This window comes from Erpetoichthys calabaricus, chromosome 3, assembly GCF_900747795.2.
Source record: "Erpetoichthys calabaricus chromosome 3, fErpCal1.3, whole genome shotgun sequence".
NCBI classification, from domain to species: domain Eukaryota; kingdom Metazoa; phylum Chordata; class Cladistia; order Polypteriformes; family Polypteridae; genus Erpetoichthys; species Erpetoichthys calabaricus.
Genome location: NC_041396.2, coordinates 252,391,802 through 252,412,142, shown reverse-complemented (window position 1 = coordinate 252,412,142; position 20,341 = coordinate 252,391,802). Strand labels below are relative to the sequence as shown.

The following is a 20,341-nucleotide window of genomic DNA, read 5'->3' as shown; positions in this document are numbered from 1 at the left end:
TTTTTACAGCACTAGCTCCTGATAACCAGATTGGGGGGGGGGGGGGGCAAGAGGGTTAAAGTGTCATAAAATCTCCATTTCAGTCATGCCGTACCCCCCCCCCCCCCCCCCCCCCCCCCCCTTAACATTTAGAAGATAAGGTTTTCCTACATCTTTGGAATGAAGGTGTAACTTTTTTTTTTTTTTTTTCAAGCTACGTTTTTGGGATAATACGATGGAAGTTTTATGGGCTTATGGATATGGATTAGCATGGATGGCCTGTTCACCTTTGTGCTGAAGGCAAGCTACAGCTTTCAGTATAGTGTCATAGTATATAAAGTACAACTTCACTGTGTCAAATCTGGAAAAAATTCCTGTATAATATTTAATAAATATCCAACTTTTAAGTTTAAGAAATGAGTAGGAGCTTTTTAAATTTTCAGAATTGTGACCTTGTCATGACATTTACATATGCAGATTTTGCTGTTTTGGTCTAAATTTTACCTTTGTCTGTATGAGTGATGGTCACATCTCCAGAATTACATAACCAATCTGCCTAAGGGAGTGTGATTTACAAGGCACTAGAGTTGCTGAAGTATTTAATCCAGCCACTATAAAATGGCATGCTTTGACTAGTCTTAACCGTTCTTGACCAGTAGATGGCAGACTTTTCAGTCTGAATGGATTTGTGCCTAATTGTTTCACAAGCCGTTTGATCCTCTAGTTCATTTTTAGAATTCTACTTTTAGAGAAGTTGTCCTGCAATTAAATTTCATGTGCCATTTCTCAAGCTGCTTGGATTTTTGTTGAATCCACTTTATTGAATGATGGATAAACCTCTCCAAAGCTGTGACCATCTGCACTGCCTATAACTTTAGTTCCAGGAATGTTAATACTACATGTTCTATAAATTTGTTTCCTCAACTTTTGTTGTAATATGCCCAAGAGTATAAAGTTTCACCTACAATGAAGAGTGGATTTTCTGCATATGGGAACAGAACTTCTACTCACGGTGGTGCAATGGAAGCGCTGCTGCCTCACAGTAAGGAGACCCGGGTTCACTTCCCAAGTCCTCCCTGCGTGGAGTCTGCATGTTCTCCCTGTGTCTGTGTGGGTTTCCTCCCACAGTCCAAAGACATGCAGGTTAGGTGCATTGGTGATCCTCAATTAAAAAATAATAATACATTTTATTTATACAAGGCGCCTTTCGGGGAACTCAAGGACACCGAACAAACACTAAATAAATAAATAATTAAAAGACACAATTATAAAAAAACTTAAAACATCAGAAAATCTAGAAATTAAAACCAAACAACCATTATAAATCAGGAGGAAAAAGAAAAAGCCATTTTAAACAGATGTTTTAAGTTTACATTTGAAGGATGAATACGAGTTGATATTTCGGAGATCCGCAGGCAATGAATTCCAGAGCTTGGGAGCAGAACGGCTGAAAGATCTGCTCCCCATGGTGGTTAGACGGGCGGGAGGGACAGTCAGATGGGTGGAGGAAGAGGATCTAAGGTTACGGGATGGAACGGCAACATGAAAAAGGTCAGACAGATATGGAGGGGCGAGGTTATGAATGGCCTTAAATGTTAATAGCAGAATCTTTAAAATCAGTTCGAAACTTGATCGGGAGCCAATGAAGCTGCTGCAAGACCGGAGTAATATGGTGAATAGATGGGATTTGAGTAATGATACGTGCTGCAGAATTCTGGACTAACTGAAACTTATGAAGAGATTTATTAGGGAGACCAAAGAGGAGTGAATTGCAGTAGTCCAGCCGTGAAGTGACAAGACTATGAACAAGAATGGCAGTAGTATGAGGAGTGAGGGAGGGGCGAATGCGAATAATATTACGTAGGTGGAAGTAAGCAGACCGGGTGATGTTATTAATGTGACATTGGAAAGAGAGTACTGTCGAGGATGACACCCAGACTCTTGACCTGAGATGATGGGGAAACAACAGTTATCAATAATAAGAGAAAGATTATTGGTTTTGGATAATGATGATTTTGAACCAATGAGGAGAACCTCCAGTTTTGTCACTGTTTAATTTAAGAAAATTCGAAGAAAACCAGGATTTAATTTCAGCAATGCAGTCAATAAGCGAGGGTGGTGGAAAAGAGAAGGTGGGATTACCAGCAAGGTAGAACTGGGTGTCATCAGCATAACAGTGAAAATTAATGTTATATTTGCGAAAAATATTGCCAAGGGGAAGAAGGTAAATAATAAAAAGAAGAGGCCCCAGGACAGAGCCCTGGGGCACACCAGAAGTAACAGCGGTGGGTTGGGATGTGGAGGTTTTAAGTTGTATGAACTGAGTGCGGCCTAAGAGGTAGGATCTAAACCAATCAAGTGGAATGTGAGTAATGCCATTCAAAGATAATCTATTAAGGAGAGTGGTATGACAAATAGTATCAAAGGCCGCACTCAGATCAAGGAGGATGAGAACAGTGATTAGACCAGAATCAGCAGCCATAAGGAGGTCATTAGTAATTTTGACAAGTGCCGTTTCTGTACTATGAAGGGGGCAAAAACCAGACTGGAACTTTTCATATAGATTATTGTGAGATAAATGGGTGTGAAGTTGGATAGCTACTATTTTTTCAAGAATTGTCCCTAATATGTGCCCTGCCCAGGGTTTGTTCCTGCCTTGAGCCCTGTGCTGGCTGGGATTGCCTCCAGCAGACCCCCATGACCCTGTTAGGATGTAGCGGGTTGGAAAATGACTGACTTCTACTCGGTGCATATCTAAAAATTGTAAAGTCCAGGAGGGAAGGCACAGTGTGATTGTTGCATCAAAGTACCTTGTAGAGCAGAAGGTGTGTACACCAACCTCTTGGTACAACGAGTTTTAATTTACACTACATGTATCCCTAGAGAACCAAGTTGGTGAAACTTTTTGTCAAATACTAATGCAAACTGTAAGTATCCAAAATACCATAAATGCTTCTGAAAAGGAGTGCTGACTTTTCTAAGCAACATGTGATGCCTGATTTATATTAAAGCAGTTTAGTCCATGTTCAATGCTTGCTGTGAACTTCTCCCCCCCCCCCCCCCCCCCCACCAAGTTAAAACTTTTCTGTGCTTTGAAAAATTTCTCAAAAGAAACTGAATTGACTTTGTACTCTTGTGTAAATACATAATGGTGGTCAACGGTCTGACTTATTTTGGTGTAGAGATTCCTTGAGAGACTGTTGCACTTCATGCACATTCCTAACTTTTAAACTGTAGTATTGCAGTTCTCTTACACTTTGCTCCATTTCTTCATGTTTTAAGACCGTATTAAGTAGAGGTCATGCTTATTTTAATCTGAAATTAGAATCCAGCCACATTTTCTAACCTGTAATTATGGCACTGCCCAAGATATTTAACAACAATAACTTTACATTACAAATTAGCATAAAATTTTAATGCAATCAATATGTAGTGCAGGTCTAGTGATAGCTGGAGGGGCTGTGGTCAAGCTCAAAAATAACCTGGAGTAGCCCTACACTAAGATTTCTCTAGCCATATCATTGAACACCAAAACGATTAAACCATAAGTTACACATCTTTGTAACCTGCAAAGAGAATTCGCCTGTGTACTTGTACTTCGTAATAAAGGACCTCCTTTCCTCTAAGATTTCCACTGGTGATTTATCTTGTATAACATTTTAGATCTGCAATCTTCATTCTGCTTCACACTTTATCTACGACAAAGACAAGTGAAAGAAGGGAGCAGAGCTGTCTAATCCCATTACAAACTCTTAAAGCCAGACTACAGGAGCTACGGTTGGGTACATGTCCTGTTCTAAATTTGGGAAAGAGGCATTTGATGCTACTTTGAATGTCTGGGCTTATGTGTTTTAATGAAGGATTCATGCATTCCAACAGGAACATAATCTGTATATCAAACATTTAGGGAGGTATGGAATAATAGTATGCATTTCTACACAAGACCTCATTAAAGGAGGTTGGTTGGGAAATAGTCATCTGGAGTTATGTTTTATATCGCATTACATGAACAACACTTGAATACTAGACTGGGCTTGTCTGTTTGTGATGCTAACCACTTATTAAGCGGATTAACTCCGATGGAAATACAAAACCTATCCTTATGAGAGGTGGTTTTACAACAAGCTTGCTTAATGAAGAGGGATTATTAGCTGTTGAAATTACTTATCTGAACTATCAGAATGCCTGCTACTGGTGCATGTTCCCAACCTCAAACGGTTTTCAGAATTCTGTAATGTATACCTTATTGAATGTTTGCACACACAGGTTTAAAAGTTAACATCCATCCATCCATCCATCCATTTTCCAACCTGCTGAATCCGAACACAGGGTCATGGGGGGTCTGCTAGAGCCAATCCCAGCCAACACAGGGCACAAGGCAGGAACCAATCCCGGGCAGGGTGCCAACCCACCGCAGGACACACACAAACACAACCAGACACCAAGCACACACTAGAGCCAATTTAGAATCGCCAAACCACCTAACCTGCATGTCTTTGGACTGTGGGAGGAAACCCACGGGGAGAACATGCAAACTCCACGCAGAGAGGACCTGGGAAGCGAACTAAAAGTTAACATAATCCTGTTAATTTTTAGAAAGATGATTATTGATGAATCACCATATTGACAAAGTGCAGGAAGCCAGTCATAACACAATTCTTAACAGAAACCGCACTCATCTGCCTGACATTTTTTTAATCACAATTAAACATCAACAGAAAATACCTGAAAGCAAGTATAAATCTGTGTAAAAATTAGCACAGATATTAAAATCAATAAAACTGAAGTACATATTTCATCTTATTTTATGTGCAGACATTGAACATTCGTTTCCTCTTCACTTAAGCACTCTCTCAGTAACATACATAATTAGCAGTATTGTGGCTCAGTTAGTCAGGCAATTGTGTTAGTTGCAAGGATATATGGTGATCTCTAGTACTAGTGTGAAAGGGTCTGATGAGAGCACCTATAACCAAAGTTTAATACTCCTCTCCCTCCTCCTCACCTTCTCCTTCAATTGAATCAACCCCTACTTCCTCGTAGTCTTTCTCCAAGGCAGCCATGTCTTCACGTGCCTCAGAGAACTCCCCTTCCTCCATACCCTCACCAACATACCAGTGGACAAAAGCACGCTTGGCATACATTAAGTCAAATTTGTGATCAAGACGTGCCCAAGCCTCAGCAATAGCAGTCGTATTGCTTAGCATGCACACTGCCCTCTGAACCTTGGCAAGATCACCTCCAGGTACTACAGTAGGGGGCTGGTAGTTGATGCCCACCTTGAAACCAGTAGGACACCAGTCCACGAACTGGATGGTGCGCTTGGTCTTGATATTAGCAATAGCAGCATTGACATCTTTGGGTACCACATCACCACGGTACAGCAGGCAGCAGGCCATGTATTTGCCATGGCGAGGGTCACACTTAACCATCTGGTTGGCTGGCTCAAAGCAGGCATTCGTGATCTCAGCCACTGAAAGCTGCTCATGATAGGCTTTCTCAGCAGAAATGACTGGGGCATAGGTAGCTAGGGGGAAGTGGATACGAGGGTAGGGCACCAAGTTGGTCTGGAATTCTGTCAAATCGACATTCAGAGCCCCATCAAAACGCAAAGAAGCTGTGATGGATGACACAATCTGGCTGATCAGTCTGTTAAGGTTGGTGTAAGTGGGGCGCTCAATGTCAAGGTTTCTGCGGCAAATATCATAGATAGCTTCATTGTCTACCATGAAGGCACAGTCCGAGTGCTCAAGTGTGGTGTGGGTTGTCAAGATGGAGTTATAGGGCTCTACAACAGCTGTGGACACTTGTGGTGCTGGATAGATGGAAAATTCTAGCTTTGATTTTTTCCCATAGTCAACAGAAAGTCGCTCCATCAACAAGGAAGTGAAACCAGACCCAGTGCCACCACCAAAGCTGTGGAAGACAAGGAAGCCCTGGAGACCTGTGCACTGGTCAGCCTGTAAAGAGAACATGTATAGTTATACCCACATTGCTTAAAGGCTGGAACACTGCATATCTCATCCCATAAAATGGGGATCTTCATTCAAGGTTCTGGATGGCTGTTGTGGCTGCAGGTTTTCACCTCAACCAATTTTTCATTTAGAACTCAATTATTTGCTCCTAAAGCAATATGTCTGTTGTGCCTGATTTTAGTTAATTAACTTGTTGTGATTCACAGCCCTTAATTGCCTATTTTAATTTTATGCAGCTGCATTTAGGTTTTAATTGTTTGCTATTTTCTTAACAAAACATGCTTAATAACAAAATGCAAATAGCAAAGAACCCGACAGCTCTCCAGCTAACCTGGTTCCATATACAATGGTGAACTTGCATCATGAAGTACCTGTATTAATAAAATCATTAGAAATAAATGAGAGAGAAAAGCGGATGATTGTAGGAAGAATCCAAATATATTCCATTCCACAAAACATTTGTATAATGTTTTTAGAGTTGGAAGCTCTATAATGTAATTAAAATTTGTATTGGATAGATGAAAGGACTGGCAAGCTATATAGTTAAATAACAAGTTTTCTTATCAGGAAGGACTATCTTCTAATTAGGAAACTAGTAGGAATGAAAACCTGCAGCCACTGCAGAGTGAAGATCCCTGACATAAAATGATACCTACCAGTTTACGAATCCTGTCTAGAACCAGGTCAATAATTTCTTTGCCAATGGTGTAGTGTCCACGAGCGTAATTGTTGGCCGCATCTTCCTTTCCAGTGATTAGTTGTTCCGGGTGGAAAAGCTGTCTGTAGGTACCTGAACGTACCTCATCTATGGCAAAAAATTGGGACAATCGAGATCTGACTGTCATACAGGACAGAGGTGCTCATGGGAAGATAACCAAACTTACCAATGACAGTTGGCTCCAGATCCACAAACACAGCTCTGGGAACATGTTTGCCAGCTCCAGTTTCACTGAAAAACGTGTTGAAAGAGTCATCTCCTCCTCCAATAGTCTTGTCACTTGGCATCTGTCCATCTGGTTGGATACCATGCTCTAGGCAATACAGCTCCCAGCAGGCATTGCCAATCTGGACCCCAGCCTGTCCAACGTGGATGGAGATGCACTCACGCTGAGAAGGTAAAAAGAAGAAAAAAGACAATTCATATTATAACAAAAGCAGAATAATCTAAGAATTTGTGAATTTCTCCTTGGGAGTAATAAAGTATCTATCTATCTATCTATCTATCTATCTATCTATCTATCTATCTATCTATCTATCTATCTATCTATCTATCTATCTATCTGAGTATTATTAGTGGTATAGACAGTACACCATATAACCCAAAGCTGACACCCAGGTCAAAAAAAACGTAATGCCTTTCACAGAAAAGCAGTTTAATTTCCTGAAGGGTATAAACAAGAAAAACCGTTGAAAGATTTTCTTTCAAGAAGCTGGAAGCCCCAATGACATTGACAGTAATGACAGTGAATGGCCATCTCAGGATGTAGAAAAGGTAGGAATTTATGGATCTTTGAAATGTATCCTAGACTGTGAGTACGGAGGTGAATATGAGATATTTTTAAAGAAAAGGTGGGACTTGTGTTTTACTTCCATTCCTGAAAAAAAGGGGTGAACTTTTGGGTAAGGTACTACCAGGGTTTTGCTCAGTACTACTGTACAATGCAGATTTTTTGTCCCACATTACCATGGTGACTGCCCACATTCAGGAAATTGTAACATAACCAACACAAACTTATACAAGCAAGATTACTTCCTTTTTACTAAATGTTTCATTTTTTTGTAGAATTTCTTGAGTCTTAACACTCAAAACCAGTGGTAATTCTGTTTGCCTGTCGTTGTGCTGTGTTGGCTGGGATTGGCTCCTGCAGACCCCCGTGACCCTGTGTTCAGATATAGCGGTTTGGATAATGGATGGATAGATGGATGGTTAAATAACATCTTATTTTATGTGTTAACGTAAAAAGCACTGTGTTTCTTATGACCGTCTAAAAAAAAATACTGTAAATATTAAATGGTATATGGCAATTATTTGCTTTCTTAAGCAACATATGACCGATTCATTCTTCTAAATAGCAAAACAGTCCTATTGGTCATGTTTTCCAAATGAAGCCAGCTCTAGAAACAATAATGAAATCTCAGCTTCCTTCCTGTTTATAACTCACTTATCTTCCTCATTTACTTTCGACAGATATGAGTATGATATTTAAGTGAGAGATCAGATGTCTAGCTCCTGGCCCTTAACCAAAGAACGTAATGTTACTGTGGCAGTCTCACTTTGTCATATGACACACCACATACTGTAAGTTATTGTTACCTTAAAGTGGGGTTGTCACACTCAGTGGGCCTCAGTGGATGCACCCACTTTTGTAATTATTTACCAGCTTTTGATCCTAATTTAACAGACTTCCTTTATCTTAATTTTATTATTTATTCATTTATTTATTTGGCAGCCAAACAATAAAAGGACAGATGACTAGCTAACTCAGGGTTTCAAACAGTCCATTTTCACTCAAGCCAGTCTGCTATTTAGCTGTTAATATAATCCATTTATTAATTCTGTGGCTTGTTAGTATCGTCACTTAGCCACATCAGGCATCAATACTTCTCAAATCTTTCTGTTTTTCTTTACAAATTTTTCTATTGAGACAGGTATTGTATGAAAGGCATAGTGTGCAGATGGGATCTAAGTGGGCCTGGTCATCTGTTTCTGGTTAAAGAATAAAATGAAACAATTAAAATGCAAGTCAGTTAAAAATCAAGGCAACACAGAAAGTTCCATTAGGATAAGTAGTTGGCTCTACTAATGGAGAAGATGGTAAGAACAAAAACCTACACCCACCATGGCTCTCCAGGAGCTAAGTTTGACATTCATGCTTTAAAGATTTGGAAGATCATTATCTAACATGGTTTAGTAATGTTCGCATAAGCAACCAATTTATTTTATATGTAATAGAACCTAAATAAATACCATTTCAAGGATCCACAATAACAGAACCACAGTGTAATTGATTAAATGTATTATAATACATTTTAGATCACTTGCAGCTTAAGTGACTTATTTATAGTAATGTAGTGAGTTGGTGGTGGTGACTGGACATGAAATCAAACAGCTTACAGCCCAATCTTTTAGCTTCTAGGTCATATTCCCTTAAACAGTAATGCTCTGTTATTCATCCTATCACCTCATTATCGTTGTTATTAAAAACTAAAACATTATATACATCAGCGTTTCTCAACCTTTTAGTATTTGCGAACCAAGTTTTCATAACAGTTTTAATCGCGCCCCTCTAACGTTTTTTTGAAAGGAGCCCACTAATACCAATTTGTTCTTTTTTAATTAATGATATATCATAGATGCATATTTTATTATACCTACTTAACTTTTATCGACATTTATCTAACTTTATATTTATTTTTCTAGTATCAGAATGTAGTTTAAGTTAACTTGTTTTGATTTCAATAGATGTATTTTTCATATTTTCGATTCTTGTTTTCTTTTTTTCACATCTTCACACAGTTTGAGAACCACTGATATACATAATACATTTTCCTGTGTCTTTGGTCTAAGTTTCCAAATTTGTCAAGATTGAGACCACCCAAAAATATTTAAAATTCACACTAAGAACTGTAAAATCACTACAAACAGGAGAGTTTGATTAGGTTGTAATCGATTCTCTCTCATCCTCTATATAAAACTGGGCAAGATGCCTCCTGGAATTTGGGGTGCGCATTTTGGCAAACTCTGTAATACTCCACTATACTAAAAACAAAGCATAGACTGTTCAAGTTACCCTTTAAACCTGTGGACAGAAATGGGCAGCCTTTGAATTAAGATGGACTGTTTTCAGGTGAACCGGGACTGGTCCTCGGCATTTTTAAGGCCTTTTCTTTAATTTATTGATATTGTTCTCTCTGAAGATGAGCAGATGCACTGTAAGGGAACATTTGTCCTCTATACATATGTAGATTTTATAAGCAGATGTGTCTCTCTACTAAATACAGCAATCAGGGTAATGAAATGGCACAGTAGTTGGCACTGCAGCTTGACAGCTCTAGATACTTGCTTTCCAGTCTTGTCACTATGTGGTAACTGCATATTCTGCCTCTGTTTAAGGCATTTGTTTCTGGATATTCTGCTTTCCTCTCACATCACAAACAGGTATGTTAGGTAAGCGATATCTCTACTATGTACAGTATGCATGTCAGTGACAATGAATGACCTGCGATGGACGGGTTGGGCTTTGCTGATGCTGTCTGCTCCTCATGACCCTGCAAATAAAAAAATGGCTCCAAAAACCAACAAATGGATAAACATGAGTGTGGCAGCACGAATCTGAACAAATAAGGCATCTGTTTTTCATTCTTTAAATGTGTGTTAGTGGTTGCAGCGTTTTGAGCAGCTGCTTGTAATCTCATGACAATAGGCTTCTCAGTTTAATTAAATACCTAATTAATATAGTGCCTTTGGTTGCTTGTTATATCACAGCTTCATGTAATGTGCATGCAATATCAAAATCTTATATGCTATTACAAAGCTGACTGCTGTATAGTGATGGTTATTTACACACGGCACCAAACATTTTTTTCATCCTTGCTCCTCCCTAAAACACAAAAATGAATTCAGTTATGCCTCCCATTCTCGAATATTCCTTACCAGAAATCGCCGGAAACGAAGTGATGCCAGTTGTGCCCCCCTCAGCTAAAGTCTGACGTCAACCTGGCCTGCGCATTTCTCCACAGAATTAACGAAGTGAATAAGATGATTTTGGTAGCGTTTTTACTCACCATGATTCAGTATTTTAAAATGTACTGGAGCAGCAGAATGGTGGCGGAGAAGCGGTCCCGTTACTTTACCCGACAGCCAAGAGTCGACGTAGTAACTGATAACGGGCTTGTTGCCGCGCCGCTATTTGAGCAGAAAGGGTGGGGAATATGATAATGAGTAACGCTCGCGTCTCCTATTGGCGGCGGTCCGCACTGCATGTATTAGAAAAAGGTTTTCAAAAAACGAATGTCAGCCAAATTAGAAACCTGCTGTCCACCGGCTCAGGCCGCAGACTGTCCTTCTCAGGAAAGAATCGTTGAGGCATCAACTGATGCTCTTTATACGCGCAAAGGGCGACCTGGGGAAATTGAAGAGCTGGGGAATGGGGGCGGGGTCTTACTATCTGCAGAGCAGAGATAAATCAGGCGGCTGTGCAGCAATTTCACTGGCTGTCAGTGGCTGCAAAAGGAGGGCTTCGCGTCTGCAGATGCTCAGGTGGGTGGGGTACTTTTCGTTGAGCCCAGCCTGCAGCTAGGGACTCAGCGATGATGACATTACCACCAGCAGCACCCTCACATCCAGCTTCAGTTTACATTGTCAGTGAGTCAGACCGTCCTCATCGAATAGCCACGTATTTGATTTGAGAATCAGACCTGCTTTGCATTTCAGCATCAGCATCAAGTGGGGCCTTACCCTTATGCAGCCTTGTTTATTTTTGGAAAGGAAAGTCGTTCTTCTTCGTCATTTAACTTGAGCAGATTAAACTAACTCCACTTTATACCGTTTATTTGACATAATTCTTTACATCACAGGCTACTATTCAGGAGATGTGTGCAATCTCCGCCATTCTCAGCTTCCTTTAATCTAAGCATCTCTTTATTGGCTTTGATTGTGTGGATACAGAGTGGATATGCACATAGATTACATAATTTTTGTAGTAATAAAGACAAGTAACTGGCATGGCAAAACACCCTGTCATCCATTTTCTGGAAGCACTTTTGTGTGTAAACATGATAACTTTAGTATGCTTCCACTTAGGTTAACCAAATTTTTCATACAAGTATTAGGTATAAAATATAGATTTCTATTAACTTTTGGGCTGTTTCTGTTAACCGGAAGTGGTACTTTACCTTTTATTCAATTTTATAATAATTGTTCAATATGTTATTAATTTGATATGATTTGTTGTTGATGGTTCTTTAATGTACCTAATATAAAAATATAATCATTGTCTTGCGGATTATTCCTCATATATCCATCCCCATATCTGAGTATACGAGAAAGTCTATAGGGGAGACCACTCCCGATTTTTCCATTACAGAATGAGGGGTGTGTGCAATGGCCATCTTTCTGACATCAGGGACAAAGCAGAAACTAAAGGTGGAGGGGATACTCGTCTTCGGCAGATTGCATGTGCACCAATTTTAGATTTACCAAAATAACCACACAGACACAGGATGAATGTGCAAACTCACCAGAAATTGAACATGTCCATGTGGCCATAAGCCAGCAATACAACCCAAATATCTAAACATATGATAGATAGATAGATAGATAGATAGATAGATAGATAGATAGATAGATAGATAGATAGATAGATAGATAGATAGATAGATAGATAGATAGATAGATAGATAGATAGATAGATAGATAGATAGAGTTTTCAAGCATATACCAAGTCCAGGTCATCATTTCTGTGGCACTGAGAATAAATGAGCATATATGGAGACCCCATTGGTAAACTTAACATGCCCTTACTAGCAGAGAGATGTCACACATCGAAAGTATCACCAGCAGATGGCACGCTACTCTGTGAGTTCTGCAAGCTGAATTGTATTTATACATCAGTGATATACTCTCTGGGCTGCAAACTCTTATGTACCAGAGTTCTTATAGAATATTAATAAAAATAGTGTAAGCCGTCCTAATTTGTGATGTTCATAAGAATTGTGATTTACTTCATGAAGCAGAAGTACATAATAAACAAGAATAGTTGCATCAGATATTTGAAATATAAAAATGTGTGCTTCAATTTAAAGTCTGAATATTTGTAATTATTCACCCTGTGATACAGGGCCATAGAGTGCTGCATCCCTAGTAAAGAATCAAAAATAACATATTCATAATCACTGACCTTGAAATAGTCTAAAATTATACCCCACTTGCTTATGTTTGAGGTTTGTCCTTTTTAATCTTCTGGGAGTGGCTCTTAGAGGGCTACGACCAAAAGTAATGAATCAAATATGAAATAATTGTAATCAGCAACCTCGAAATAGCATAAAATGACAGTCCACATGCCTATATTACAGGTCCCTATTTTTTTTAACTTTTGTGAAAAGGAGTAACATTGACTCCTCATATCCCATTACATTGTGAGCCCCTGGGGTTTATTGAGGTGAACCTGCATAACTTCAGGTTCTTCTTCTTTTGACGAAGACACCTATTGGTTTACTCTTTAAAGAGTTTAACTTCCTGTACAGAAAAATAATAGTAGTAATAAAGTAATAATAGTCCAATAATGGCTTAAAAATGAGGGTTCTTGGGAACTAGAGAGCCAAAAATAGGAGGAACCACAAAAAACTTGAACTCTTGCACAACTTAACATCGAGATATGTATCAAATGTGGGGGTTTTCTTGTACTGGTAAGTCAAAAGGTGCATGCTGTAAAAAAACTGAAATGATTTCAAAGCGTTCATAAGTAATTCTTATGAACACTTTTTAATTATATAGTACCTTTTCCATGATCAAAGCACTTCACAGATATTCAAATATATACAATAGGAGTAAAAGGTACAAATGAAGATCACATTATTTAACATGGGATACAAACTAACATCAAACATTAAACACTAAATAATAGAACAATGCATGAAAATCAGCACAAGGTCCTAAATATAAAGTTGATTAATTGGTTTAATGCCCACACTACCTTAGAGTAACAGGAGGAGAGGAGGAGTACAGCGCATTGCCACACCCACCACACAACGAACCACCTTGGAGAACTTTTTATTGTGTTCTGGCTCTCTGTATACATTGGTGGTTCATGTTCAGAATCAAAAAAACTATCACAATCTAACTTTATTGTATAGAGTTACCTTCACACTTAACTTGTTCTGTGCATTACAAAGTAATTAATACACCACAACTATATACTGAATCTTAAATGTACCTTTTCAACATTTGCCTTAATGTGTGGTATAATTTAAACAATTAAAATATTTCTCATCAGTAATATTTTGAGTACAAGATCTTTTAATGGATAGATAACTAGAAAGATTACAATATGCAAGCTTTCGAGGCAACTCAGGTCCCCTCATCTTGCGTGAAGAAGGAGCCTGAATTGCTTTGAAAGCTTGCATATTGTAATCTTTCTAGATGGCCAATAAAAGGTTGCATTTTGCTTAACTCCTCACCACATCCATAATGGCTAACAGGGTACAACACCCTAGCACTAAAGGGATAGAAAGTGTGAAGACAACTCAGGCTGCAATATCACTTGTGATCAGCAGGGAGTGCTATGTAATTGGAATTTCAGGATCCTGAAGTAAGTAGGGCATCTCAGGTTGTTTTATATAAAATCATGTAGTACTAGGGAGTTGCACTGTGTTAGCCATTATGAATGTAGTGAGCAGTCAAGCAAAATGACCCCTTTTATTGACTAACTAAAAAGATTACAATATGCAAGCTTTCAAGGCAATTCAGGCTCCTTCCTCACGCAAGATGAAGGGACCTGAGTTGCCTCAAAAGCTTGCATATTGTAATCTTTTTAGTTAGCCAATACAAGGGGTCATTTTGCTTGACATCTTACTGTCTAAAATCCTGCAATTTTTCTACAGAATAATCCTTAACCCCAGTTCCTCCATATTAATGAGAGGGACAGCTGATTTGACCCTTACCAGTACAATTCTCTGGTGCCGTAAGTAAGAATAAGTAACAAGGGCTGCCTTTTGGTGGATTGGGAGTGCAGTGGGAAAGAAGGATTCTATCCATATGGCTCCAGTGTTTTCTGACATCACCCGAGGCACAGAAGTGATTACTATGGGCTCCTGGGTGTGATCCTGTACCAGCGATCTTGGAGTTGGGGGGCAAATGTTAGGCAAGGGCTCAGTTGCTAGAGCTAGGAAGATCAGAGTGTTAAAAGAAGGTAAGTATAGTAGAGAGTTGTTCCGAATGCTGTGGCAAACGTGATAGTTAGAGGAATCTGATGTGTAGATAGGCCTAATGGGGTGATATTTTCTTATTGTTTCTTTATAATAAATCTCTTGTTATTTTTGCAATTTTGGTTTACTGTGGACTTCTTTAGGTTTGGAGATAGCTCTAGAGTCTACAATAGATAGATAGATAGATAGATAGATAGATAGATAGATAGATAGATAGATAGATAGATAGATAGATAGATAGTAAATTTTATGTTAATATTTTATTGGTATACCATAAAATTTAAGTGATTGGTATTTCAAACATCCTGTCTGGGAAGAACAAATTGATACAGTTCTAATCTGAAACAATAAAAAGTAAACTGACTAGTCTTAAGCAGTAGATTCAATAGTTTTAGCAATTAAGAGTTTCAGTGACAGTCAAAAAAAGAGAAATTTAAATTTGTCTAATCTAATACTTCCCCCGTGACTCTGTGTTTGGATTCAGCGGGTTGGAAACTGGATGGATGGATAATCTAATACTTACTAAGACCACCTGTTTTCTGCATTTCCCCAAATACCGCCCCCCCCCCCCCCCCCCCCCCCCCCCCCAATTCAATCGAGCAAGGTTTGAGAATGTTAAGATAAAATCACTCTGTCTCTAATTCCTTTTACTTGGTGTTTTCTTATGAAGTTGCCAAACTTACAGTGCCAGTGTTTAGGTTTATATTTTAAAATCTGCACATCAATCTATTTATTTAGAAAAATGAAACAAAGGTAAATTCCAGTATACAGCCCTAGAACAACTACGTTCATTATAGTTACTCATTTTATAGTATGTGATTTGCTATTAGAGCAGCACGATGATGCAGTGCTTAATAAACCGTATTTGAATCTCCACCCTATCACAGCTTGTGTGGTTGTGGCTTGTTCTTTATGGATTTTTGCAGAGGTACTTCAATTGTCCTCCTACAGCCCAAAAAAATATGTGTCAGATTAATAGATGACTACAAACATATGCATGAGTGTGTCGATTGATTGGCAGGAGTCCTGTTCCCAAATAGGTCTTCCTTCATTCCCATTGTTCCAGTTAAAGGCTTGTTCCCCAAAACAACAGCACATAAATTACCATTATCCCACCAATACCAATATCAGACAATACCATTTCTCTATTTTATACTTTTATGCCTTTACCAGTGACACAACTAAATGTAACCTTTGCTGTTGTATTTGTGTAAGGCAAAGTATGTGCATTGTGCATTTAAAACAGGGGTGCCAAATTCAGATTCTGGATGACTGCAGCAGCTGCAGGTTTTAGTTCCCATTTCTGCTGCTAATAGAACAGACTTGTTTTGCCTTTATTTTAATTTCATTGTTTTTTTATAGATTCAAAATCCTCAAGTGTTGATCCTTTTTCCATAGTCAGCAACTAAACAATAAAGATACATGAAAAGAGCCAGCAGATGACCTGTTCACTCAGATGTCTCAGACTAAGTTTCTGGAGAGCCACCATCTTCATTCCAGTAAAATTCTTGCTGTTAATTAAACTCATTATTTATTTCTATGCTTTTTAGAGATCTCATTCTGCCACATCAGGCATTTCCAAAACTTTTTTTTTTGTTTCTTTTTGAGTACATCGAATATTTTTTGGACTTGAACAGATAGCTATTTCTTAGACCTTCACTTTTTTTCAGAAAGGAAACAATTAAAGGTTCTTAAACTTAAAAAGCATGTCAATTAAAATGAAGGTAAAGATATAGGGCTCATCATCATCATTAACTGGCTGCTAATTAAGAAAGTGAATGTAAACCTGCAGGATTTAATCTTTAGATCCAGAAGTATCAAACCCTGATAAAAAAATTCATTTTCTTAAGCTTCTTTTAGTGCTGATGTTTCAAACGCTATGCGTTAAACATTGAAGTTAAACAGCTATTTTTCATGCAAATGTAACCAGATTTTAAATAAATAGATATGAGACAAAAATACAGAAAATCATATTTTGTTTGGGAATTTCTGAGTATAAAGCCTACTAAATTTTATACATGGATGAAAAGTTCTCAGTCAGGGGCTAACATGAAACAATGAACTTCAGCATTTGCTTTTTTGTTTTTGTTAATAACGTGTCTTAAGGATGATCTTTATGAGAATTTTTTGATAGAAAGTTGCATAAACTTGTGAGTGACAAGGGAGGGCAAAGCATTTAGCACAACTGCCTCAGGGCTCGAGAGTCGAGTTCAAATCCAGATGATCTTACATGGTCACTCCATGTCATTTTTTTGGGTTACTAGTTTTCCTCTGTCATTCAGAGATGTTCATATTTGGTTAAGTGGCAATTCCACATTGTCCTGTATGAGTGAATAAGGATGTTATATTTTTGAGTTCTGGCCTCCATGGCTTTGAATTGGATTAAGTGGCTTAAATAATGGAGGGATGCTATCCTTTTATTCATTCGGTGTACCACCCTGTTCTACTGGTCTCTGTTTTTTCTTGAAACTTTTTTTCCCTCAGAATCAGATGCATTTTCTGTTTATATGAAATGTTTTATCCATCCAGCCATTATCCAACCCGCTATATATCCTAACTACAGGGACATGGGGGTCTGCTGGAGCCAATCCCAGCCAACACAGGGTGCAAGGCAGGAAACAAACCCCAGGCAAGGCGCCAGCCCACCGCAGTGAAATGTTTTAGTACAGCTAAAATTCACACCTCACTGATCTTCCTGAAAACTAACAGATAAGACTGTGCATATGATTTTTTCAAAACTTTGTAAATATATTAGATTTATGTTTGGTGATATAATATAATAAACAGAACCATTCTCCTTGACCTATTTTCCAGATGAAAGCACCTCAGATCAGTTTAAATAAAAGAAGTGCATGTTGGTGTGAGAGGATGAAAGAAAGTTTATAACCTTACACATTCAGCTTACCTGTACAGGACTGAACACCAAAGTAATTTTGTAAATTAGATTATGAAAATATTTTGATTTGGAATTAAAAGATATTCTTTTGACCACATTCCTCACCAGTCAAAGCACTTTCAGAAAATCAGATGAGTTAATCTTTTGGTCAGCTGGCCTTTGTATCTGAGATCTACCTGCATTGTCTAGGAAGCTCAGTGTTTAATGAAGGAGGGTGAGTCAAAAGCAATGTCTGACACTCTATTTCCTCCCTCAGTCTTTAAGCATTATACAGTTAGGTCCATAAATATTTGGACAGAGACAACTTTTTCTAATTTTGGTTCTGTACATTACCACAATGAATTTTAAATGAAACAACTCAGATGCAGTTGAAGTGCAGACTTTCAGCTTTAATTCAGTGGGGTGAACAAAACGATTGCATAAAAATGTGAGGCAACTAAAGCATTTTTTGAACACAATCCCTTCATTTCAGGGGCTCAAAAGTAATTGGACTAATTAAATAACTGGAAATAAAATGTTCATTTCTAATACTTGGTTGAAAACCCTTTGCTGGCAATGACAGCCTGAAGTCTTGAACTCATGGACATCACCAGATGCTGGGTTTCCTCCTTTTTAATGCTCTGCCAGGCCTTTACTGCAGCGGCTTTCAGTTGCTGTTTGTTTGTGGGCCTTTCTGTCTGAAGTTTAGTCTTCAACAAGTGAAATGCATGCTCAATTGGGTTAAGATCAGGTGATTGACTTGGCCATTCAAGAATTTTCCACTTCTTTGCTTTAATAAACTCTTGGGTTGCTTTGGCTGTATGTTTTGTTTCATTGTCCATCTGTATCATGAAACGCAGCCCAATCAATTTGACTGCATTTAGTTGGATTTGAGCAGACAGTATGTCTCTGAACACCTCAGAATTCATTCGGCTGCTTCTGTCCTGTGTCACATCATCAATAAACACTAGTGTCCCAGTGCCACTGGCAGCCATGCACGCCCAAGCCATCACACTGCCTCCACTGTGTTTTGCAGATGATTTGGTATGCTTTGGATAATGAGATGTTCCACGCCTTCTCCATACTTTTTTCTTGCCATCATTCTGGTAGAGGTTGATCTTGGTTTCATCTGTCCAAAGAATGTTTTTCCAGAACTGTGCTGGCTTTTTTTAGATGTTCTTTAGCAAAGTTCAATCTAGCCTTTCTATTCTTGAGGCTTATGAGTGGCTTGCACCTTGCAGTGCACCCTCTGTATTTACTTTCATGCAGTCTTCTCTTCATGGTAGACCTGGATATCGATATGCCTACCCCCTGGAGAGTGTTGTTCACTTGGTTGGTTGTTGTGAAGGGGTTTCTCTTCACCATGGAATTGATTCTGCAATCATCCACCACTGTTGTCGTCCGTGGACGTCAAGGTCTTTTTGCGTTGCTGAGTTCACCAGTGCTTGCTTTCTTTCTCGGGATGTACCAAACTGTAGATTTTGCCACTCGTAATATTGTAGCAATTTCTCGGATGGGTTTTTTCTGTTTTCGCAGCTTAAGGATGGCTTCTTTCACCTGCATGGAGAGCTCCTTTGACCGCATGTTGTCTGTTCACAGCAAAATCTTCCACATACAAGCACCACACCTCAAATCAACTCCAGGCCTTTTATCTGCTTAATTGATAATGACATAACAACGGATTTGTCCACACCTGCCCATGAAATAGCCTTTGAGTCAACTGTCCAATTACTTTTGAGCCCCTGAAATGAAGGGATTGTGTTAAAAAAATGCTTTAGTTGCCTCACATTTTTATGCAATCGTTTTGTTCACCCCACTGAATTAAAGCTGAAAGTCTGCACTTCAACTGCATCTGACTTGTTTCATTTAAAATTCATTGTGGTGATGTACGGAACCAAAATTAGAAAAACGTTGTCTCTGTCCAAATATCTATGGACCTAACTGTATGTGTAAGTGGACAGTCCACCCGTCTCTGAACTAGCAGGGATGGCTCTTATTTGCAGGTTAGCGTGGAGTTTGGTTTCTCCAACCGCAGAAACAGAATTAGGTAAAGTGACTGCTCAAAAAGGAATGGCCGCAGGTGCTAAAGCATTAACAAAAACTAGAGCAGTAGCATAAGATGGAGCAAAACTTTGAGTATTCAAAGTATTCAAAGAGATTGCTTCCCCCTGGGCTGGACACAACTGCAGAGCTTTGTAAAGCAGAGAATTCAGGCCTTCAGGAAATTGAAGTAAGTTCTTTTATAGATGCAGTCGCTTATTTACCCAGACAGGTTACATTTGTTATAGAACTTTGTCGTTGTTTTAATTGCAAGGGCTTTGAGAGTTGCTGAAGGTTGCTTAAACCTTTTTTTTCCTTAGTCACAAGCATAGTGCTCTATTGCCACTCTACATCCAATGACCAGAATGCAATCCCAGAGTTCAATGGGAAATGGCTTTGTTTACTACAGCATGAGTAGTGTATGATAAAGATTAGATTCAGGGTGAAGGACTGAGATGTTAGGTGCAAGGTGATTCTTTAAAAAAAAAAAAACTTTTTTGTAACTAGGGGGCTCTGCCCCCTGCTCGCTTCGCTTGCCCACCCCCAG

General features: G+C 38.8%; 1 protein-coding gene across 1 annotated transcript; it reads right to left on the bottom strand.

Annotated features, from left to right (window-relative positions):
* Nucleotides 1-4,654: 4,654 nt before the first annotated feature.
* LOC114648810 (tubulin alpha-1B chain-like) lies at nt 4,655-10,960 on the bottom strand. The gene is made up of 4 exons (XM_028798072.2): nt 10,740-10,960; nt 6,839-7,061; nt 6,611-6,759; nt 4,655-5,939 (listed from the first exon to the last, which is right to left on the bottom strand). Exons 1-4 carry the CDS (start codon nt 10,740-10,742, stop codon nt 4,959-4,961), a joined length of 1,356 nt encoding a protein of 451 aa, XP_028653905.1. The 5' UTR covers nt 10,743-10,960; the 3' UTR covers nt 4,655-4,958.
* Nucleotides 10,961-20,341: the final 9,381 nt, after the last annotated feature.